This window comes from Cyprinodon variegatus, unplaced genomic scaffold (assembly GCF_000732505.1).
Source record: "Cyprinodon variegatus isolate N-32 unplaced genomic scaffold, C_variegatus-1.0 Scaffold431, whole genome shotgun sequence".
In the NCBI taxonomy this organism is placed as follows: Eukaryota; Metazoa; Chordata; class Actinopteri; order Cyprinodontiformes; family Cyprinodontidae; genus Cyprinodon; species Cyprinodon variegatus.
This window is the reverse complement of record NW_015150884.1, coordinates 390,615-415,401: the sequence shown is the minus strand read 5'-3', so window position 1 is coordinate 415,401 and position 24,787 is coordinate 390,615. Positions and strand designations below refer to the sequence as shown.

The 24,787-nt window shown below is 39.2% G+C and overlaps 1 protein-coding gene across 3 annotated transcripts in view; it reads left to right on the top strand.

The window, feature by feature from the left end:
• Positions 1–1,635: 1,635 nt before the first annotated feature.
• Positions 1,636–24,787, top strand: part of tnrc6a (trinucleotide repeat containing 6A) — a 34,556-nt gene continuing 11,404 nt past the window's right edge. For 2 of the 3 annotated variants that reach the window (XM_015388640.1, XM_015388639.1), the window contains exons 1-10: positions 1,636–1,805; positions 3,151–3,202; positions 9,991–10,089; positions 16,555–16,850; positions 17,391–17,438; positions 19,706–21,694; positions 21,778–21,952; positions 23,091–23,557; positions 23,644–23,775; positions 24,139–24,291. In XM_015388640.1, coding sequence (XP_015244126.1) covers positions 17,393–17,438; positions 19,706–21,694; positions 21,778–21,952; positions 23,091–23,557; positions 23,644–23,775; positions 24,139–24,291 — 2,962 coding nt within the window. In that variant the 5' untranslated portion in view covers positions 1,636–1,805; positions 3,151–3,202; positions 9,991–10,089; positions 16,555–16,850; positions 17,391–17,392. The remainder of the gene's footprint in view (positions 1,806–3,150; positions 3,203–9,990; positions 10,090–16,554; positions 16,851–17,390; positions 17,439–19,705; positions 21,695–21,777; positions 21,953–23,090; positions 23,558–23,643; positions 23,776–24,138; positions 24,292–24,787) is intronic. The other variant, XM_015388642.1, reaches the window with a different exon arrangement.

Sequence of the window (24,787 nt, the reverse complement as noted above, 5' to 3'; positions counted from 1 at the left end):
GATGTGCAGCCGACAAATCTGTGGCAACTGTGTGATGACATGTCAATATGGACCAAACTCCCTGAGGAATGCTTCCAGCACCTTGTTGAATTTATGCCACGAAGAATTGAGGCAGTTCTGAAGGCAAAAGGGGGTCCAACCCGTTACTAGCACCTAATAAAGTGGCCGGTGAGTGTATATATATATCTATATAAAGATAGATAGATAGATAGATAGATAGATAGATAGATAGATAGATAGATAGATAGATAGATAGATAGATAGATATGTGTCTATTGTTTTTGAGCACTGTAGGGAATTACTTTGATTCCCTGTCCTATCTCTAAGGCTATCTCCCACCACTTTATCCAGAAACCTTTATCCATTGTTTTTGTCATAATCCATTGTTTGGATTTTCTACAACCAAAGCCAGAGCTGACCCAGTAAGCAAGCTAAGCAGTTTATTAGCCCCTCTGAACCTACAAAGGGACCTCAAGGGCATTACAATCGAATCACAAGTCAGGTGAGAAGAACCTTAACCCAGATAACATATCAGTAATCACTGTGAAAAACAAAGAATGTAATGTACGTAAAATGTTAAAGGAATTTGTGAAATCAGAAATATTTTTAGCCATATATCATTTTGCTATTTAACAGGTTAATGTTTCACATGTTTTCTCTGTTTTATTTTTTTTCCTGCAAAACATGTAATATATGGGAGGCTTTACCAAAAATTATCCAAATAATACATTTGATCCGCCCCTCTTAAAATTGCAGCTGCGTTATATTCTCCAGACATTATTAACTCCTGAGTTCAAGAAATTAAAAGAACATTTCTACAGGACTGACTAATTTAATATTCTGTAACACACCTGTGTACATGACATCAGCTCTATCTCATTCAGAATTTTACAACAGGTAAAAACACAGTCACTTAAAGCTATAAGTGGCATACCTGTCATGCAGCTGACTGTAGGTGAGCTGCATGAGTGGAAAACCTCAATATTTTATTAGCTATCATCTTCTAATATATTTGTAATTCTTAAAATAGCTAAATCAATATTAGATCTTTTTTTCAATGTTTTTTGGCATGTATCGCATTAATCAACTAGTTTACATTTTCTATAAATCATAAACATGATTTTAAAAATCTATTGTAGCAGAAATTTTTTCCACTGTATTGATTATACATTTCTGTGAAACAAATAACATAAACGGATTAGTATAATCATTAGTAAAGTGCTTTTTCCCCCCGTTTTGCTTGATTTGCTTTTACTCTGTAGCTCGGTGTCATGATCATAATAAAGAAAAAAAGAAATATAAAAGTATTTTAGTTTTGACAATGACTTTGCTGTTATCATTTGTTTAATTTCTTTGGGAAATTTCAGTTGTGGTCATTCTTGTCTATTAATTTAAAAGCATCCTTTTTTTAAAGAGTGCCGTCTTTCATATAGGCCTGTTGAAGATGCTGTTTGTCTTTGCCAGAAATTTAGATTCTTTTTTTTGTTGCTCTATCTCTCGATACTATTTGGCTACTTTTAATTGTGTTTCACTTCTCTGTGAGAGGAAGTGGTAAGTGTTTCCTGTCCCGTCTCCCCTCCTCCAGCAGCTCACACACACACGCGCTCTCTCGCGCGCGCACACAGCCCGCTGAAGTAAACGTAGTTCTCGGAGGGGAAAGCAGAGCACAAGAGAGCTGCGGATGAAGAAAATGGCGATCACGCAGGATGTATGCTTACCCTCATAGATGCTGCAAACGCGTTGAATTTCTTTAGCCTTACAGTCGGCTTTCCTTTCCACTCTGTTGCACTTTATTCTTCAAAGAGGTGAGCTTGTTTTTTACGGTGTTTGTGGGTTTCTTTCTGACGTGCTGGTGCACAAGAGGAGTGCGGGGCAGGGAGACCGGGGTCCCTGTTGTTTAGTTAGCCATGGCTGTTTGAGCGTAGCTGGCTCATGTTCATATGAAACCCTCCGAGGTGGCTTAGTTGCTCTATAAGCGTCAAGCAACGCAGGGAATATTTTTTAATGAAAAAATAACAGTATAACCGTCTTACATATTTATACCAAGAGGCATCTTATCGTTAACCTTGCGCCAAATACTACTAATCTAACCTCTGTCTCCTCGACAGCTGTGCGAACCCATTTCTTTTATTTAGTTTTTTTTGTTGTTGTTGTTGTGCTATTTTGAACCAATATTTTAGATTATCTACAGTTGAATAAGTCCCACTTAAAACCAATACACTCCTTGAGATTTAATACAAGCTCCAGTGGCTGCTAGTGAATTAGCACCGGCTCAGCCTGCTAGCCGCTTCGTAGCATTAGCTTCTAGCATTAGCGGCTATGCTAATTCGACGACGCAGTTACAACGGAATGTTGACATTTTTGCAACTTGCAGTGAAAACACAGTTGTTTTGTTTTATGCAACTATTTGTCGCTTAATTGTATTTATATTCCCACTTAGTCTTTGGGGATTTTATTTTATTAACTTGCAGATAGTGTTTTTTTTTTATTATTTAATTTCATTTTTAAATCGGTACATTTAACGCCCTCTATCGGCAAAAGACAGTATTGCAAGTCTTGTGGCTAAATGCCAGACCCCTTCACTCTGCAGCCATGTTCAGGCGAAAATGTTTACTTACTAAACGACAGTCGTGATCGCAGCAAGACTGTTATTCACGCGCATCTGAGTAAATTGGAGTAAATCTTCGAAGTTTATAGCATTTAAATGCATTAAACAAACCCCATGCTCGGGAGAAGCCATGTTGGTTAAGCTCTAACTCCGGGAACAGCTGAGATAATGGCCGATCAGGACCCGATCTGTAACTTTGACCTACACACACTCTCTTTTATCTGTACGTTTTCTCACACACTGTCTCCTTTCATGGTCGCAGGCGCTTAACTGATTTGTGTTTGTGTGTTTTCCTGTTATGCTGCTCAACCTGTATTTCCACATGACTTCTTGAAACATTCATGCAGAGCTGAATGAAGAGAATTTTTGCACGTTTGTAGACATCTTATACCCCGATCTCACTGCACACACATCTAGGCAAACCTTTTAGCATATATTTTGCTTACTATCAGTATATTTCTGTAATCAGCATTGATACAACTGTGATTAAGTTTGGGGTTTTGGTGGTGTCATTTAAACTTAATTTGTTTATTTTATTTCAGAGATTTGGAATCGAAAGCTGTTGCCACCAAAGAAACTGAAGCATCTTAACAGGTTGGTATGCCACCTTAAACATGCCTCTGAATCAGGTTCTGCCAGTAGAAACTACAGGTTTTATTCCTGCGGTTCCTGGTGGACTGAGTCTGAGATACTGAGATTCTAGACATGCATCTGTGATGCATATATCCTGACATTTTTCTGTAAATGTCCTCTTTAAAATCAAATTCTCACTTGTTTGTGCCATTTTATGACAGTAAACAAACCATTTCCTAGCATTTATTTGTATCTGTATAGTTAAAATACAAATGCACACATAGTCAAATTTGATCCCTCATCAAACAGAAGTAGTTGTGATTGTTGCCGTTTGCTATTATTAATTGGGAGTCCATCTCCTCACTGCAGATGAGTAGATAATTTAAAGGAAATTCTGTGGCTAACCAATTGGATTGATCTGGATTAACAGATTATTGGAATAATTGTCTGCTAATTTTATTATTATATTATCCGTTAACTGGAGTATAGAGACTAGCTATTATACCAAAATTGTAAAAAAAAAAAATAAAAAAAAAAATGTAGAAACATTTTGCGTTCAGTTTGTGCTTCGTCTGGTTTAAATTTTGTATAAAGTCTTCTGTAAGATGTCTATTGCCACCCAATTATTAATCGATTAAACTGAAAAAAGATTCAACAGAGGTATCGATTAGAAAAATAGTTGTTAGTTGCAACTCTAGTGAATTCTTACTTTAAATTGTTAATTTCTGGGTTTGACATGTTTCATAGCAGGCGGCTCTGCTTTTCATAATCAAGCATGTCTTCCCAAACTAACAAAATCTTAAGTATGGCTGTATCGGTACATGGTGTGAGCTGTGAGTGCAACAACAACAAACTCAAACCTTCATAAAGCCTTGATTTAAAAGTTGAAATGTTGTTGTTTTTAATCGGTTGGATGATAAATTAGCACATGCACACTTGGCTTTAGGCAAAGCCTTGGATTCCCTTTTCTAGCTTTTTGTCTCTAGGTGATAAAGAACTTGTCTTTGTCCTTGGAAAGTGCTCTGTGTTTGCCTACAGTGGGACGGGAAGGGTTACCCCGTGCTTATGCTAGCACATGCAGTTCCGTTTGAATTGAATTGGTGGGTCTGGGCTGCTTGTGCTGAGTAAGCTTTGCTGTTTTAAAATCGCTAAATGAGAAGCCAGAATCCTGATGTTTTGTATGGATGGGGTGTTTGTGCAGCTCTTTGTGCTCCACATGCGAGCAGACAATGGAGCTGTGGGTCATCGTCTCTTTCAAACCGAAAAGTTTCATCTTTATTTCTGTTTAAGCATAAATTTAACCATGAATAATCCTTTTTTTTTCATGTTCTCAGCTTTCTGGGATCTTTGGTTTGTTATATTTGTTTTTAATGCTTGGAGATTTGGTTGAAGTGCAGATCAAGTTTCTGCATTTTAACAGGTGATTCCTTGTTTTTTTGTCAGCATAGTAAGCCCTGAAATGCAGGTTTGTTTGGTTGCTGAGCTACTTTTTGTTTAATAGTTTCCCGGCACTGGAGCATATTTTCCAGTTAAATGATACAGCGAGTGTTTGAGGCTCAGGCCAAGACGCTGTGCTAAAAATACTCCAGGGTGCTAAAATGGTTGTGCTTCTATTACTTTTACCAGTCTTGATTATTACTTTTATTTATTTTTTTCCCTGAGATATGCTGGAATTTAAATTTACAGATAGTACTGTTTAAAAAAACAGCGAGTTAGCCAGTCTCAGTCAGAACCCCCTCAGTTTGAATTTAATCATGTTTAGTTTGAGTATTATGTTACTGAACAAAGCTTATTTTATACACAGTGTTAGTCTTTTTGTGGGACTTGCAGGCTGTGTAACACAACAATCAGGCATTGTTTGAACTCAAGTCTGTCCCTGGATTGGTTGGTGTGTTGCAGTGTTCTTTTTATTATTTTAGATCTATTTTGTGTTTTTGGTGATGCCTCGTTGACGTGTTTCTGTATTTTTCAATAGTGTTTGTATAATTTCATTTTCCTAACTATAATTAAAATGAATTCCTTTATGCGTCTGTTTAAAAAAAATCAAGTCTAGCATGAAATACTACTACTAATAATAATAATATTGAGCTTTCTTGCTTTGCCAGTGAGATATATATGTATTTAGTTTTTTTTTTTTTTCTGAGAACATTCTGGCCCCTTGCTGATATTGCTGTGTTTATATTTTGATATTGCTGTGTCATAAATTAGCAAGATAAGCAGCTTTGCTGCTACGGGGATCAGATAGTTGATCGTTGCCCCTCTGAGCAATAAACCACACCCAGTTTGTGAATTGAAACAAGTCAGACACAGAACTGGAGAATTTGATGCAGTTTGCCTTTGCAAGCTCAGACAGGATGTGAACCACGGAAAGGTAGTTTTGCATAAACAAGTTGTCGAGCTGTCTAGCTCTGCAGCCTCTTTGGTATTTGAATCGCAGCAGCACCTTGGACACCTTTGGGGAAACAAACCAATGTTTTGCTAGTTGATATTTTTACATTAAGACCTTTTTTCTTTTATAAATATTAAGTTTTCATGTCGACTTATACTAAAAGGTCAAACTCTATTTTTTTGCCCTACCTTCATATAGATGTTATTGATAATGATTTAAAAAAAAAAAAATAATATATATATATATATATATATATATATATATGTGTGTGTGTGTGTATATGTTAATGTAGTAAAATTAAGTGTTCCCCTGAAAACCACACAGTGTAGTTTCGATCTTTCCTTTATTTATTTTTCAGTCTGCAGTATCATGTTACTTCCTTCGGTTACCTTGACCTGAATTGAACTGTCCTCATTCTGACTCCACCAAGCAGATACTGTTTAGCTCGCCTGGTAATGTCACATGTTGCTATGCTATAAAAGCCTTTGGCTGTTTATAATGAACAAATGTTTATCGTCCACTCGTGGAGGAATGTCCGTCCTTCGTAGAAACCTCTGCTGTGAAACCACCCTAACACAAATGGATGCAAATGAAGTGTAAATTAGCCACGCGGCTACTCGGCTGATGTTTGTTAATCAGGGATGGGCACGCCTTTCCTTGTCTTTGGGGAGGGTTAAAGGGGAAAGTAAAAATGAAATCTGCAAATAGTGACACAGCAGGAACAGCATTTAGTGAAATACTTCTACGAAACAGAACAGGAACCCATTTCTGTACCCAATTTACGGGTAACAGAAATGGGTTCCTGTTCTGTTTCGTTTATTTTCTAACAGATTTTGGTTTATATATTTTGAAGGATGGACGTGTTATATCTAGAATCTGTCATTTTAAGGGATCACTTTTTTTCAGTATAATGGAACTATCAGCTGTCTATAAGCAGTTCTTTAAAAAAAAAAAAACAGAACTAACTTTTCAGGTTTATTTTTTCTAAACTCCTTGTGCATTTTTCTGTATATAGATGTACCAATTTCCCTTCAGCAATTAATTGATGTGACACAATGAATAGGAAACTCTAGAGTTTATTTTGTGGTTTCTATCCAAAGAGGGATTTGGTGTCTTATTTTCATTATTTTTTTGGTTGCCTTCCTTTTCAAGACCTGTTTAATGTACTTTGTACTTTAACAGCGTTAATTAAAGTGCTTTGGTGAAAATTCTAGGTTTGGGAAAATTGCATCGCTATATTTGCTAACACGCACCTTAAAATGTTTTTTTTCAGAAAAGGTCTCTTCCCAAACAAGTTAAGTACAGTTAGCTGCTGTAGTGATCAATAAAAATAAATAAATCCTGAAATCAGCTTTATTGCTAGCCTAGTAAACTAGCTCCACCCACCAGCGGCCAAAAAATTTTTGCCTGCGAGTTTTAAGGGCGGGATGACAAAGCTGCGCAAAGCTGGAGAAAGCACAACAAATAAGATGGCAACAACTATTGAACAGGCACAGGCATGGTTTGAAAAACAACAGGTTGTTCTCATCAACAATCTTTCGATGTCTTATTCATCGGAGCCAGACTAAATTATACATTTAATCTCGCATTTTGTCCGGTTTATCAGGCTTCTTTATTGCTGTATTACCTGGGCCTATTTAGGAATCAAATAAATCCCTCCCCATCCATAGTTGTATTCAGCTTTGCTTCTGTCAGGAGGAAGGCTGATTGATGAGCACATTCATAAACATGTAGTGACTGTAATGTGTACTTTGGCACTCCAGGGGGGCTCCCCTTGTGTTCTAATGTGAAACCCTTTGGAGCTCTCAATGATCTATTTGGATGGGGGGTGGATATGAAGATGGGCTCCTAACTGGTTAAGGCAAATAACCAATGTTTTCTGTCACTGAAAACAAGTAGACTGGAATAGCTTTTGCCACTTAGAATCCTCAGTGAGAATTACTGCTTAACGAGGAATAGATTCTCAGTCCAGATCTTGGCAGGGGAAGCAGTGACCACCCACAGGCGCAAGCTTTAAATGTGCTTCCCATATGAGTAGTTTTGTTTCCACCACCTTGGTACATTAAACACCACCCACGATTATTGGCAACCCTTTCCAAGTAGTGTCCAGATTGTTGGCTTCCTTTATGGTGGATCAGTGCAAAGACTGAATGAAGGCTATGCCTCTTAGCAGCCTATCAGAAGAGGCTCACTTGGTTGTTACTAATGCAAATAGATTTGCCACTGGTTTATATCGTATTGGTGAATTCCGTTACTATGCATATGTTGAATATTTTGGGTTGTTTTCCAGTTTTTAGTCCAGGGTTATCTAAAACATCTAGACATTGAGAATTTTATGAATTTTTTAACATCTTTGTTTATTAATTTAGAATTTAGTTTCAAATGAATTGCTTTGCTAGAGTACCTAATTCCAAGATAACGTCAAATAATTTCTTATCTTGTGGTTTTGATGAGTTGTTTCACTATCTCTGTGTGTATGTGTGGGTGAAGCAAAGATAAGTGCAGAGCAGTAATCTCATTATCGGATTAGGCTGCAGCCTTCTCCTGCTGGCTAAATGGCACACCCACCCGATCCAGAACATCTCAACTTTATCACTCAGAGAGGGTGAAACACAACCTTATGGGCCACTCAATGCTGGATGTCATGTGAGGTCAGGGATGCACTGCTGTTTGTTATTCAGGCTTTTTTTTTTTTAAGAGATGCTACTACCTGTATTTCCCCTCCGATTAAATAAACATATTTCTTTGAAATACTTAAAGGCAGTTTTGTTTTTAAATAGTTCTATTTATATAACAGTTTTCTCCATTTACTGCATGACACAGAGTAAAATAATTTGTTGCAAGTAAAACAAATAAGTTAAAGACGTTTTTCTCCTGCCAGTTAATAGGAAACATTTCTTTAACTGCAGCACCAAACATACAGAATTACTTTTACTTTAACTATCTTTTTAGAAGCAGACTTCTATTTCCATTGCTGGTGCAAATAAGCTTAACACATTTATTGAATTTGGCCTAACACAACAAGGCTTTATGCTTTTTAATAAGTCGATCGAATGGGGTTTGAACTTTAAATATTAGCCGTATGAAGCCTTTTCTTAAAACCGGACATTTTTGCAGTGTAACATGCTAATTTCTTAAACTGTATGTCTCTTTTTACTCAAAGTATTTAAGGGCTGCAACTAACGTCTGATTTGCTAATCAATTAATCTGCCGAGCTAAAACTTCTGAATATTAAGGATATTCTTGCACACAAATAATTTTTTTTAAATAAGCATAATCTTTTTATATAATTTTCTTTCCACTTTTGGCATAATAACTGCTTTGAAAAGTTTACTTTAAAGAGTAGCATAAACTCTTTAAAGAGTTTGTTTTAAAGTCTGAGGTTGCGATTGATTATTAAATTAGTTGACAATTATTTCAATGATCAACAAATCACAATCAATCTGATTGATTGCCTCAGGCCTGGGGTATTTTATATTCTATTTGGAAAGCAAAAGGATCCAATATAATCTTTTTTCAGGGCTCGGAGTAAATATTCAGAGCCTGAGTAGTTGGTCTGATATGTATCTAGGACCTTGTGCACACACAGATGTTTGTCACAGGTAAACATGCTCTGGTTCTAACACACCTTAATACTCTTCGTGTCTCCAATCTCAATGTTTAGTTTTAGAAGTTGAACTTTATTTCATGATTAAATAGAATGGTTTAGACCTGGGCTTGGAGATGTGGCTTAAAAAATTCCTTTTTTTCTGCCAAATCAGTTTATTCAATTCTTTATACTTTATGCTGCGTTCACACCGGGGGCAGCTGGCCCGACAGAAGCAGCGAGTTTACATGCAAAGTCAATGGTTGACGCGCGTCAAGGCGCAGCAAAAGGTCCCGCGGCGCGTTTCGAGCTGCAGGCGCAGCGCGTCTGAGCAGCTGAAGCAGCGCGTCGGGAACGTTTTAGCATCTGACGCGCGTGACGCGCCGCAAACGCGTTGCTGCTCGAGATGGAAAAATTGAATTTTTGCTGCTCGACGCGCCGCGTCAACCAATCAGAGAAGCTGATCTGGGAGCTGGCTGGGAGAGAGACACAGCGCTGATGACACAGACCGCTCTGATTACTCCTCTTAAACAGTTTATTAACTTAAAATATATACATCTGCCGGCAGAATATGTTGGCTTTTATTATTCTGGTGCCTGCAGATCGGATTATTTAGATGAAAAACACCTACCAGCTGCCGCGGTAAGCGATTTTGCTGCTTTTGCAGCGTCCGGTCTGAACGTAGCATTAGAAATTATACCTTCATTAACCGATCACTCAATAAACCAGCCCTAGTTAGTAAACCGACTACTGGAGGTAAATAATGACGAAAAAGCCTAATTATGACAGAAGGCCCGACATGTTGGAGAGTAAGGTTTTTATTTTCTTCTGCAGGGAACGCACCCATAGAGGGAAGAACAGTGGATGGAAGAGAGAGAGAGACGGAGAGTTTAAAAAGGAAGGAATCCAGTAAGAAACAGGACTGGACTAAAGGTAAGAAGTCAACTAGAAAATGTAAAGTTTTGCTATGTTTATGGTTCACCATATTATTTACACTCTTTAGTCACCACATTGTCATACAGTTGGTTATGATTTCCACATAGAATATTGGATATGAAAACTTTGGCATCCATTAGCCTTTATTTTCAGCTGCTCATTTGCTGTTGGACGGCAAACATTAAGTGGAATAAATGAAAAATGGTCCTAGTGAACAATTTGTTTGACATTTGGATTATTGTTGCAGTATTTTCTGACCCACTTGTGGAGTGTGTTTACTCAGACTGCCGACGTCCGTTGCCATGTCACGCAGTAGTGTTTTCCATTTGGATTGCTCTTAGTTTCCACCGTAACTGTCTTCTAATGTTACAAGGAAAACCGTCACGGCTACCTCAAGCAGGAAACTTTCCCTCACCTAGAAAAGTGTGGGATTCATTGTGTCCTACTGTTGCTTTCTTTTGCACACATCTGTTGCAATGTGCATTCCCAGTCTCCATATTCCTAAAGGTTTGACACTCAAGGCACTGTTACCAGAAAACGTGTGTGTTGTGCACAGCTGAAAGTGATTGATTTTTCTCTACTTGTTGGCCTCTATGAAAACTACATGAGCCTGCTCTAGTTTCATGGACAAAAGGTTGGATTGTTATGAAAGCAGCAGAAATGTCTTAGGCTGAAGTTTTAATGAGGCTTTCTTTTGCTTATGTAAAGCCTGATCATTGAACTTTTGAGTTTATTAGTTGTTTGGAGGAGTGTGGAAAGGAGGGTGGATTGTTTGAATAAATAGATGTCACAGTAATTTATACTTAATGTGACAAAATACTCCTTTTTTTAATATAAAACACAAAGCATTTTTGGTTAAAAAAAAAATAAAAATAAAAATAAATAATAATTCTCCAGTGTTTGAAATGACCTCATAAAAAAAAAAAACTTCAACACTGACTAATTTAAATTTTCAGACTGAGCAGATAAAGGAGAAATGTGGGCGGGCAGGTTACTGTTAAATCAAATGGATGACTGAATAATGTAAAAACCAGTGGGTGAGTCATTCCCAAAGACCCGAGGCCTGTGCTTCTGCTTGCTTTTCCCCTTTTTCGACTACTGTGTGGGTGCCTCTCAAGACCTCCACCCTCCCAAAGCTGCAGTGACAGTAGTGAACTATGACAAGTGGTCTTATCTGCTCCTGCACACAACAAACTAGCCATGTAGCTGCATGAACGTCATGCTGTTTTGATAGACTCAGACCTTCCTTAGCTCCCTGCTCATAAACGGAGCCCTGTGCTCTCTATGTCCCAGTAGTATTCAGCCTCCCATGTTCAATGATCAACTAAAAGAACATGACATTTCAGTAGAAAAGTAGATTGTTTTGCTCGCACTTCCTCAGGGATCCTCTCATCTTAACCTATCATTTTATACAGGAAGGTATTTGTAGAGGGAAATTTGTAAGCTGCTTTTGACACTGATGTCATCTTGCTTGGGCAAGCCCAAAGGAATGAGGAGCGGTTTGGGAAGACTGCCATCAAAACAGGGGCTGATAAACCTCATTAAACAAAATAGTTACTTTTTATAATGTTGAATCACTAACTTCTTACTGGAGCCGCTTTGCTGCTCCTGTAATAAAGGAGTAATAATAAATAAGATGTTTATTAAAGATGTTGAACTGGAGCTGAACTACAGTTTTATTGCGTTAATGTTGCAGTAATCTGCAAAAGATACTAATATGACAAGATGTTGGTCAGAACATCCAGAATCAATCCAATCGAAGTCTCTGTATGAACCTCTGTAGACTTTTCATACAAATAAATCAACTCTTATTGTTCAGGAGTAATTTGACGACAGAAGTTTGGACCTTTTTATATGCATATTCTATTATAAGGGAGTAAAATTGTTAAGAAATTGTAACACAATATTTAACACTGAGCTGTGCAGGGAATGATTCTGTTTCCAAGATTCCACTAACAGCTTTTTTGGCTTTGTGCCTTCATGCAAACATTAGTGTATTTCTATATTTGTGTCTAGAAATCATGAAGCTTTAGTTAGATGTGTGGTTGCATGGTAACTCTTAGATAAATCAAGAAACAAATTTCAGACAAAATAGATTTGTTACCTTGAGTATTGGTTAATATTCTGTTAATAAAAAAAAAAAAAAGTAATGCAATTTATAGATGAAGTACAATTTATAATGGCAACAAATAGTAAGTGTTTTTTATGAAGCTAAACCACTGAAAGAACATGAATATCTACCTACTCTTGTGTTTTATGGTGTTGAACAGATTAGTTGTTTTGCAGAAGTAGTGGAATTGAGGAATACCAGCTTAAATGAGCTTCAGTTTTGAAATGTGTAAAAAAAAAAAAAAAAAAAAAAAAACTAATATGTTTGCGGTCATTTAATGAATTTAGTTTTAATCAGTGAAAAATTTAAATGATTTTCGCTGCCATCACTGAGTCTGGGACCGGCCATTTTTGCCCAAATATAGTAACACCTCACTCCTGACATCTTCCGGCAGTGACATCACGGTGCGCTAAGCTTAGCGCCATTCCATACTTTACAAGCAAAATCAATGGGAACTACTAGACACATCTGCAATCAACAGCAATTATGTCACATTTCCAGAGGACTTCACCATTGAAATTTGTGAGAGCTATAGTTAAACTGACAATGCCCATGTGGATGGCAGTTCAAAGTCCTAATACATTGGGTAGAAGTGAAAAAAAAAATTAAGTTATTTCACCTTTCTGATTCATAATCCTCCAAGGACCAGTTCGTCGTTGGATTGCCAACTTGAAGAGGGAGGATTTGCCATCAAACTTCTGGCCAGAGAAAAAACACGTCATATGTAGCCAACATTTCAAAGAAGAATGTTTTCAAGATGATTTGGATAATAAGGGCATTGTGACAAACACTAGATACAGCATTGGGACTTTCTCAGCAGCCGATGCCGCATCATGACGTTACAAACCAGTAGATGGCAGGAGTGTTTTTTTGACAAAAATGACAGAAATCTCCAGGAAAGCACATTCATATTAAATGACTCTAAATGACTTTAAACGGTATGTTTAAAAAAAAAAAAAAAAAAAATCATATTTAAAGTACTTTCCGAAGTTTGAATTCTGAATATAAGCTGACTTTTCCTTTCATCCCACCCAGACAGATACCACTTCCACAATTCCTCTCTTTCATAAATTTACTGTAACCGATGCTTTAAAGAAAGGGTTTGCCTTTGGAAAGATAATCATTATGATGATAATGTTGATCATGTTACAGGAATTCCAAAATAACTGATAAATCATACTACGCATTTTTCTGCTTTGCTTTGTGTGTATTTAAGAGAGATTTTACTCAGTTTATTTTTTAAGTGATATGCACTTCACATTTTCTGGTATAATAATTTAATTCTGGTGTTTTACCCCGATTTAGTAGTCTGTTAAGATTGTTTCTATGGTGATGATTATTTAAAGCTTAGAAAGTTTAACTTTAAGGACTTTATTTTGTCAGGATTGCCTTATTTCCTATGCAGAGTTTGGCAGAGTTTGTATTTTGCAGTTTCTTAAAAGTAATTTTGTCTCTGTTAGTCTAACACAGCAATGCTCTGTTGCATCTGTACACTTGGTGGTTGTCCACATGGGGTTTGTTTGTTCTCTTATCTTGTTGGCTTGAGGGTAGACTGGTTGCTATTTGAACTGGAAATGTATAAATAGGTCTGTGCGCTCTAAATGGGCAAAAAGAGCAAACTTGTTTTTTCTGACCTGTGGTGTAAAAAGAAAAAAAAAGATTGAAAAGAAAATGGACACGTCATTTCAAACACTTGTCCTATTTTGAAGTGAAGGATCCTTGTAGAGTTAATTTCAACAGTATTTTATGGTTTATTCAGTGTTACACGCTGTTACCTTGAGAGGTTTTTGCTGCTTGGACGGCTTGTAAAAGGCTGACGGCTTTAAGCCGGCTGTGTCAGAGGGCAATCTGAGATTATAGTAAAATCTGAAGGATACAGTTGCAAGCTAATAGGACTGGATCTAAAAAGAGATATTCTTAGCAAATGATCACACTTCAGTTAACAAACCTAATAAAACCAACCTGTATTTTAAAAAGAAACATTGAAGAAAAAAAAAAACACTTATTCAGAAATGCAATTAAAGTTCTTTTATGGAGAATATTCATAAAGAGCCTTCAGTGGAAAATGTCATTGACATTGTTTAACCTGTATATACATGGACATATGAGTGAGGATATTAGGCTAAACATTGTGTAAACAGAATTAAAGTTAAGATATTAGATCAGCTTAGTATTGAACAAATATCAGACCTTTATTCTCCAGTGAACATTTGTGGATGATTATTTCAATAATTAATTAATTTGAACAATTGCTCCAGTCCTAGTCCATATCAGCTCCACTGAAATGTATATAAAAATGTGTTCAGGTATGGTAACATCTGGTTATGGTCTTGGTTAAAATCTTTTTCTACAGGAAAAAAAAAATAAATTGAAATGTTTCAGATCTCACTTTAAATAATTTGCTAAACAAATGAATAAATATCAAGTTAAACTTTAAACATCTAGTGTTTTAATTTTAATGTTGGCTGACATTTTCTTTGTAATCCAAGTTATCAGAGTACTGGTCTCGTCTCTTCTCATCCATCGTCAGTTCTGTCCCGTTTTCTTACCTTACAGGCTCATTAGGAGCCCTTCCTGATTAGACTTGTTCTGCTGCATCCTCTCACTTAGCATGACTAGCTACACAGGCAAGATACGGCTGAACAAGAACTCCAGATGCTGTCTGGCAGATAAGACCTGCAAGTTGCCCAATGAGCTGCTAATTTTAGGGATAGCTGAATTACATCAGGGGCTATATCGCAGACAGAAACATGAGAGAGGCGGGTGCTGGCCAGAGAAGCAGTTACACAAAGAAGGAAAACTGCACAGGAGCCTAATGGTGCAATCCGTTGGGTTGAAAAACTGAGAGAATCGGGCCTTTTGACACAAAATTCAACCCTCTTCCCTTTTACCTGGAGCAGATTGATGTTGGCGTATCTTTCCTTATAGTATGTTTTAAAATTAACCTTAGAGAAATCAGCTTAACTTCAATAAAGACCAACTATCTTCTTAATAAATAAAAAGCAGAACTAATCACCATAGGTGGCTCTTGCTAACAGGTATTCCTCAATATATATTTTTTATTCATTGCTTCAACAAATTGAACAACTATTAGAAGACTTGAGGGTAACTATGAGCTAGAGCTATTTCTGTTGTCCCTGTAGCCTAAGGCCTGCAGCTCTGTGCCAAAAACTTGGTTCCATTTCAGTGGTCGGATTGCTGCCCCGTGAAGTATTTCCCTCTCCTAGCTTTCTGCTTTGTTGCAAACGTGACTGAACCTGCAACAACACGTTTGCTGTCTTTACAAATTATGCTCAAAATGCACGTTTTTTTTTCATTCAGATAAATAAATCATAATATGTTTATTAAATTTCGAAGCTTGGTAAGAAAAAGAAATGGAACATTCTGCTGGTGTTTTTTTCCCGTGTGTAAATCTTTGTAGAATTTATGCCAGTTTACCGGTGCACATATTTATAACATGTGGTCATACATAAAAAGAGACGTTGGGATGGTGGTCATAGAATCAAATTACAACACACGTTTGCAGCTTATTGTTTTCACTATAAAAGAGGACAAATTTTTTATGATGAAGCGAAAATTGGCAACATTTGGTGGAGGAAAAAAAAGTTAAAAGCGAAATCGGGAAAAGATCAAATTGTTAGCATACATTTTTCTTAGAAATATTAAATGTTTTTTTTTTAGCCGAAAATATTACACAATATTTCATTCATTGGTTCCACAGTGAGAGCTGTGAAATTGCAGAGCTTTGCATTGCCTCCCCGTGGGCTTGCACAGTCATGCTTTGGAAACAAACATCCAGCTTTGCCAGTTTTGTAACTGTCTGCTGCATTAGGGCTCAATTATCAGGATCACGGTTTCTCTTAATCTTCAGCCAGTTTAGAGCTGATGTTAGTGCGGATGATAGCTGAACAGTAATAAAATCAGGTAAAAAGGATATTTTTTTTGTGTGAACTGCTGTTTCAGTGATGTACTCAGGTTTTCAATTTCCTTCACAATTAAGAAATAAAAAGATTAATATGTCAATATTAAAACGGTGTAAGACGGATTTAGGGCGTGTTTCGGTGGTGCAGATGTTAGCACGCATGACCCAGGTAGGGAGGCCTTAGTCCTTGATGCAGATGACCTGGGTTCGAATCTGACCTGTGCTCCTTTGCCACATCTCTCTCCCCGTCTCTCATTCCACCTTTTGTCAGCCTACGGTTGAAAAAAAACAACGAGCAACTAGTGCTGTAAAAAAAACTAACAAAAAATACATTTTTAGAAAAAATGCTTTGAGTGCCTTTTGTGATTTTGATAGGTTATGTTTGGTTTTAAAAAATGACTAATTAAATTTTCTCCTTTTCTTTTTCCAGTGCCAGAGCACACCTGGCCCAGACTGAGACCCTAATCAAATCACCCCCCCACCCCCTCCCATCCATACATCCACACACACAAAGTCCCCAGCAATGCCAAAGGGGGCTGATCAGCCTGCTGCCTGCTCTGACAAGCTCTGCCTCCTCACCCCACACCCTTGAGGTTGTGCTTTAGCAAAGTTTGACCACTGACCTCCCCCTTGTCGACCTGGGAACCAAAGGTCGCCTGTTCTCCACTGAGGTCGGGGACGCTCTCCTGTCCAGCCAGGAGCTGCAGCCACCAGCGTCACTCAAAGGTAAGCAGTGAAAAGCAAAGCAGCTTTTTTTTTAAAGTTTTCCTACCCATGGACGCTTATTCCTAAGGGTCCTTTTGATGATTGTACATTTTATTTTTTTAAGGCCAAAAGATGTCTTTTAGCTCAAACTAAAATCAGTTTGTTTCTCTGCTATTAACATGGGTGTATGAACACTGTAATATGCTGTTTGCCTCAGAGTGAACCTACTCTTGATTGCATGCACAATAATGTCTGTATTTGATTCATAACTACAGTAAAAGAGTCTGCATGCTAATCACACAGCTTGTCAACAGAGGTATAACTTGTTTTATCAAATTTGTTCTCAACAACGTATAAGATTCTATGATGATATTAATGATGGTAATAATAATTTTTTAGAGCTCCTTAGTTCATCAATGATTCTTCAATAAAAGAAGTACTAATATACTGCAAGCCTTTCTTTTCTTGAAGGAAAGCTTCCTGCTATCTCTAACATCTTTCCCTGTTTTCTGCCTCTCTCACCCTTCAAGTCTGATCCTTTCCTTGCTCTCTTGTTTCCAGGCATGGCTCCCATTCGGGACTCCGTCAGCCATTCCCCTAATCAAACAGGTGACACAACTTTTTGCCTTCTCTCTGAACTCTTTACCTGCATGGCCTTCTTCCTTGTAGTTCTCTATGGTTACCCATTTGCTTAAAGATGCAAAGACTTGTTATTGACTCAGACAGAGGATACGTTGTGTTCATTATATATAAAAGCCAAAGAAGAAAAAAGGTTGGCAAACTAAGTTTGATGTGTGGGCATGGATTTATTTTTTTGGAGACAATAAAATAAAAGAGAAACTTGATCCAGATGTCCATTAGTGCCACCGTAAAGTTAGGCATGGCCTCATCAAACTGTCTCATTGGTTTACAACTTCTTAAAACTTCAACAACATGAACAGATGTTTGAAAATTGGGTAACATGTTCATGTGCATCTAAAAAAGTCCTCTGTGTCCTGAGTGGAAACTGATCTAAATATTAGAAATATTTTACACACAGTAAGAGTATAAACATTATTAATAATGTTTTGTCAAAATGAAAGTCTGTGATATATCAGTTTTTACAAATGTTGATGGACCCTTTTCTTAAATTGTATAATCAAATTAGTGTCTGCGGTTACATAAGTGGTTTTCAGATAAAAACGTTTTTTTTTTTTTTTTATCATATGTATAATATACTACATAAAATGCATTTTCCTTCATGCCAAAAGTTATATATCGGGTTATTTACTGTCATAAGAGGGCAAAAAAAAAAAGTTAAGGTAAACGGATTACAAACAGATAAGGTAAACGGAGAACTGATAATTTTTCTCCTGATAACAGAAACAGAAATTAACTTCAGAATCATTTTTTATTTTAATTATAAAATAGAAAATGCAGTAAAATTTTACCTTGTATTCTTGGATAGTTTAGTTAACCTCTTTTTACTGATTACCGTGTCTCGAGGTCAGTGTTAGTTTGACAATCCCCAAACTGAAGTCTTAAAACGAATAGTCACCTCTTAAGAGTTTTATTTATCATTTTTATTCTCAAACTGTCTGTCTTTGAACCATAGCGATTATTAAAACTGTCACTACACCCTCTTTAAATGTTTTAAACTTCTGTAGTCGTTGCTTTTAAGATTCTCTTTTAACTATTTAGTATAAAACTTTTGTTTCCTGAAATAAGAGACAGACTGATGCAATGTGAGAGAGTTACCACAGCGAGTACACGTCCTGAGGATTAGGCAGCCGCCACAATGACAAAACGGGCGTGTTAATGGTTAGGGAGGCATAATTGGATGTAGTCTGTGAAATCTAATTTTAGAAACATGCCAGATCAGAATGCTGTTGATCTCAGTCCTAGATGCCTTCACTTCCTCCCTCTTGCCAAATTATGCCCTTTCTTTTCTCACTCAGTTGCCACCCTTCCTATGCCCTCAGTTGCCTGCCTCGATGAATCTTGGTTAATTGCCTTGGCGTGCTTTTGTGTCCTGCTGTGGAGACAAAACGGTGGCAGCTGTGTCCAGGCCTGGCTTTGGCAGCGATAAAATTCAGAACAGTTGGCAAATTAAAGCTTAGAGGGAATAGAAATATGCAAGATTGTCAGTTGGACGTCTGATTAAAACCACCTAGAGGGCCCAACACACCTAGCCATACCAAGCTGTATGACTGCTGAGACAGCTGGGTGTCACTGACGGGTGTTTCAGTTTAAAGACTTTGAATCAGCATCAGGTGGTCACTGACTTTGCAGCCCAATTAAACAGCACTGTAGCACAGCAGATTAAAATCTATTACTTGACTCTTATCCTTATATTATTGTTTTAAATTGAAGCTTTAGATGCATTTAGAGAACTGGGATGTAAATCTGTTGTATTTTGTTACGTTAAAACTAGTTGGAGAACGTTTTCAAGCCATGATTTGGAGGCCCTCAACGTTGTCTTTTTGTGTTTTCTGGAAGTAGTCATCTGGCAGATGAGGGACCTCTAACCCTGTTAATAGAATTACTAATCACTGTGGACTGGTTCTGCTATGGGAGGATAAAGGCTTGAATGGATTTTTATTTAAGCCTTTCGCCAACCAGTCCTGCCATCTAAAGTGGTTCCTGTTATACTCGCTGAGGAAGCACACTTACTGCAGTTCTGATTTTAAACAACAGGTGTTGCTGTTTTTACAAATCTGCCTCTATTTACCAGCTGGGGTCAGAAGAAGAGTCTAGAGAAATTTCTTAAATATTAATGTTAGGTTTTCACCTCTGATTCAAAAGCTCCTGATCAGGAGCCTCTGCTGATTTTGACATAAACGGCTCTGAATGTTTTTAACTTTTCTGTAATTCACCATTTTTCCTGTTCTCTCCAGGTTTGGAGCATCCTGGCTTGGATTCGCAGTATGAGCCCTCCCCCTGGTCCTCTGGCTCCCCGTGCAGCAGCGACGGCAACAGCAACTGGGGCAAAGTCCTAGTTGACGGAAGCTCTGACAAATCCAATAACACTTGTTCCCCCAGCTCCTCTGTCTGGCCTCCCTCCTCCTCCTCATTTTCTTGCTCCTCATCCTCCTCTGGCTGTGGCTCAGGGTCGGATCCGGAGTTGGCATCAGAATGCATGGATGCGGATTCTAGCTCTTCTGTGGGTTCAGAGAAGAACCTCGGCCTTGCTGTGACTACAGTGATGATGATGTCAGCCAACGCTTCTTCCTCCGTCTCCTCTACAGCATCTTCCCCCTCCTCTCTGACATCCAACATTATGGTTGGTGTTGGTGTGAATGGAGACAGCAACAGCAACCTTTGTCAGGTCGGAGGAGTGGGACCCTTAAGCAACGCAAACGAAGAAAACATCACCGGATCCTCACACTACTCCATGGCTGGGTCCAGCAGTATTGGCAGCAATAATATGAGTAACCACAGCAACAAGCTAGTTGGCGGTGTTGTATGGGGCTCTCAGTCAGGCAGCAACATTAACACCATCGCTGGAAGCAACTCTTTTCTAAATGGAGGGTCAGACCCAAACATTTTAAACCCAAATGCCAACCATGGTGCCTGGCCACAGAATCCAACCCCAAACCCGGTGTGCCAGGGCCAGAGGCCTTCACAGGCTCAGGGGATGACTTCCAAATTGGGTGTGGTTCCTCAACAGGGGCCCTTAATGGGCTGGGGTGGCATGGCAGCTCCAGACAGCGGCAGTATGATGGAAGACGCTGAGGTGAATAATGGTACATCGAGCAGCAAGGTGTTAGGAGGCAGCAGCAGTGGAAATGGTAGCCTGCAGCCTAGCAACCTTAACACTGAACCCAATGGACCAAATAACACTATCATGATGATGAATACTACTACTACTACTAATGCCACAATGACCTCTAGCCCACCAGACTCTACCGCCTCACCCCTTCTCAGCGGAGATCGTCCCTGGGGTTCCGTTGGAGGAGGAAATGGGGGGCCACCAGCCAATGGAAACCCCGCATTAGCTCCCCAGAACCCTCAAGGTGAACCTGGGGGTACTGGGGCTTTTGGTACCCCTTGGGGCACAGCTACCTACCCTGTAGACAAAGGCCCCTTAAATGTAGACACTGTGAACCCCCAGATCTCCTCTTCTGCTGCTTTTAAGAGTAATAATAACCACAATAACACTGGGGCCCCCCGGTGGGACCAGGGGCCCACTAATACCCCAAACCAGCCTCAAAGTAACTTGCCCTGGAGTATTGGCTCTAATCAAACCCCAGGCTCTACAGGCCAAGCACCAGGAAGCGGAAACCAAACTACTATGGGCCCTCCAGCAGGGATTCCTCACCCCTGGGGGAGCAGTGCATCCTCTTCTTCCTCGTCGTCGTCTTCTTCCACCTCGAACAGCAAGACGTCAAATGGAGAATGGGGATCGGTAACTACTGGTAACAACAGTTCAGATGGAGGAGTTCCAAAAGGAAACGCTGCCAACAACGGGTGGAAAAGTCTTGAGGATGATGCCATGGGCATGGGAGGAGCTGGGGTTGGCGGTGGAGGTCAGGGCCTCGGAGGGGTCACTGGAGGCTGGGGTCGCTCTGGAGGAAGTGAAGGAAGCTGCGAAAGCTCCGGAGGTCGATCCAGCTCCGACAGAGACCTCAATCAGCCTAAAGGTGGAAACCGCAGGAAAGGGAACCACACCGCCTCGATAATATCAGTTTTAAGCCGAGCCGACGTAGACCCGAGGGTCCTTTCCAACACTGGATGGGGACAAACACCCATACGGCAGAACACCGCTTGGGACGTCAATTCTCCTGCGAACAATCAGGGTCCTAAAGTGGATGAAAGGAAGCAAAGCGGGGGAGGGGTAAACTGGGGCACAGCAACAACGGCAGCTCCCTCCCAGACCTCTGGAGGTAAGAACAGTGAAATATATGTGTTTGTTCTGTAGAACCAATAACAAGGAAAACTGACGGTGGTATCTTGGATGTTCTTGCAGGTTGGGGGGTTGGGCCAAGCAGCTCAGGCCCTGACAGTGGAGGATCTGGCTGGGGAGAACAGAAACAGTCGTCAGGTTGGGACAGTAAAGGAGGAGGTGGCTGGGACGATGGATCCCGTTACAAGGGTGGGAACAGCAGCAGCAACACCTGGAGCAACAATGTAAAAGAGGACAGGTAATGAACGCCTTGGTTTTTACTCCTGTCCAGGAATGGGCTGTTCTCATACTTGTCTTCTGGTTTAAAGGATTTTCAATAAGATGCTGGAGAAAATAAGCTGCACAAAACGTATAGCTTTGACGCACTTGCGTTTCAGCTACCTCTTGTTAGGCACTGCTGATCAGCTCGCTGAAAGAAACAAGAATATCAATAGAATAAAAGCAGGTTTTGGAACAGATAAACTTGACCTGTTTCAGCTGCTATCAGCTATTACTCTGTTAAACCAGGAACGTCAGAATGTATGGTACCTGTAGCAGTACTCTACTTTCTGTATATAATTTTTCTCTATGTTGAGTTAAGCTATTGAATGCAGTTTTTCTACACTAGACTGTTGAACATGATTTAAATTCCAGTTGAAGCAGTCCAGCAACATGTTGCTACCACTGCTGAAAAAGTTGATTATTTAGGGTATTTAGTCCTCAAATGTTTGTTCTACATGATATTACAAGTTCCATAGTTCTACTTCATGAAGGTTGCCAATGGCAGTTTTAAAATATCATCTTTCAGCCAGCTAAACCAGTAAAAATCATTGCAGAGGAAGTGCTTCATAAGTTTTCCCTCTAAGGTATAGTGGAGGATTATCATAAATTTTTGAAAAGACCTGTCCACTTAAAAAAAAAAAAAAAAAAATGCACATGTACAACCCTTTACCCACCCCTGAGAGGGAACACCTATTAAGCGCGTGCAAGAGCATGCAGCAGCCCATTTCTCCTCGTGCACGCTCTGTTTAAAAGTTGCTGTTTGCATCACTCGTACAAGCTCAGTTTCCAAAAGAAGATTTGCAATTTTTCCACTATGTAAGACTCACCACCGATAAGTGAAAATGGGGACCAGCATGTAGGACAGCCTTACGTAAACATATCACCACATTGATTCACAATTAGGAGGATGACTTATTTGGATGATCCACCCAGAAAAGGAACATCCTCCACTATACCTTTAAGGAAACTTGTATCTCACGCGTATCTTGTTTGTAAATCTCATTAACTGTAGGAATGGTATGGCTGACATTTGCCTACTAAATTTCTCTTATTTCAGGTTGTTTCCTGTATGTATTCATAACCTGTTTGGTTTTGGGTTTTGTTTTCCCTCTAAGGTCAATGACATGGACTAATACACCTAAACCGCAGCAGGGCTGGGGTTCCAATAGTGGAAATGCTAGTGAAGGATGGGGCAACAATGGTGACTGCACCAGATCAGGAGTCAGCAACCACTGGGGGGAACCTCAGAAGGGTGCGGGCTCAGTGGGCTGGGACAGCGACAGTGACCGCTCAGGTTCTGGATGTTGGAGCGAGCCAAGCCGAAACACCGCCAGCAGCAGCAACACCTGGGTAGGCAGTGGAGGGTCAAATACTCCCGATCAGAGCACTCCAAACCCTGGCTCCAGCTGGGGAGACTCTGTCCACAAACCCAACTCGCAAAGCAGCGGCTGGGGTGAGCCAGGGAGGAACCATCATGGAGCTCAGAACTGGGGCGACTCCAACACTAAGGCTTCTAATGAATGGGGCAAAGGTCCTGACTCCAGCATATCCCGAGGAAATCAAGGATCCAACAAATCCTCAGGTGGGAATCACAGGGTTTATCACTAGCATTGACCAGTTCAAAGAGAATTAAAACAAACTGCCGCCATGTTTTTGTTTATGTTTTAGGGTGGCTTGGAGGCCCAATGCCTGCTGTCGGTCAGAAGGAGGAAGCTTCATCTGGGTGGGAGGAGCCTTCTCCTGAGTCTATCCGTCGGAGGATGGAAATCGATGATGGGACTGCAGCTTGGGGAGATCCTGGTAATGACAACTTAAACTTCTGATCTCCTCAACAAGAGTTTTACTCTAATTAAAGCTGAAAGCTGATTCCTAGAAATAGATTTGTGAGAAAATAGAAATGTGCTGCATTTTCCCTTAATCTGAGGGGTTATGTATACCTGGAGCACAGTAACATGCATATAAATATAGAAGCATGCAGACTGAAGGACGGAGTAGAATAGAATTACAGAGAAATAAATGCTTTACAATTATTTTAATTTAACATGCTTTTATTGAAACAAATGTTCAGCTTAGAATCATTAAAAAATATCTGAATGTGCTTCCCTAAAAAAAAACAACCACCAAATGTTCTATTTACAAGGATGTGAAAAACATTTTTTCTAGGTAAATACAGCGGAGGCGCTGTGAATATGTGGAACAGGACCACTCAGTCCGATCAGGATGCCATGGGCCCGGCCTCCCAGAATAAACCCCAGTCAGCACATAACTCCATGCAGCCTGTGCAACATCTCAACCAAGACAAAACCTCTGCCTCAGGTAGGTTGGTTATATAATCATCCACATATGGGTTTCATTTCTTTTGAATAAGTATTTGAATAACCGTTTCTGCAATCAAGGGGAAAAACTGTTCACAGCCTAAATCGCTACAACACTGTCTTCAGGAAACAAAGCATTGGAAAATATTTACACTAGATGAGCGTAGAAGGTCTGAGCCGAGTTTGGCTGGATCTTTGATAAGGCTCTAAGATAAGCAACAAAAAATAATCAGACTGTTGTTTCATATACAATAAACTAAAATAAAATAATGCAATATTTTTCATTTCCAGCAAATAAAAGTGAGGATTCAGTTAGGATGCTCTATCTGGAACTTCTGTTTTTTAATATGTCTGATTGTACAAAGGAGCACCTCTAGCTCTATTCACCTTGAGAAAGATGAAGGGATAGTGACCTTACTTATGTCCTACTGTTACTGTATTTTCGCGACTATAAGGCGCATATAAACATCTTTTTTTCCCCTCAAAATGTGCTGCAC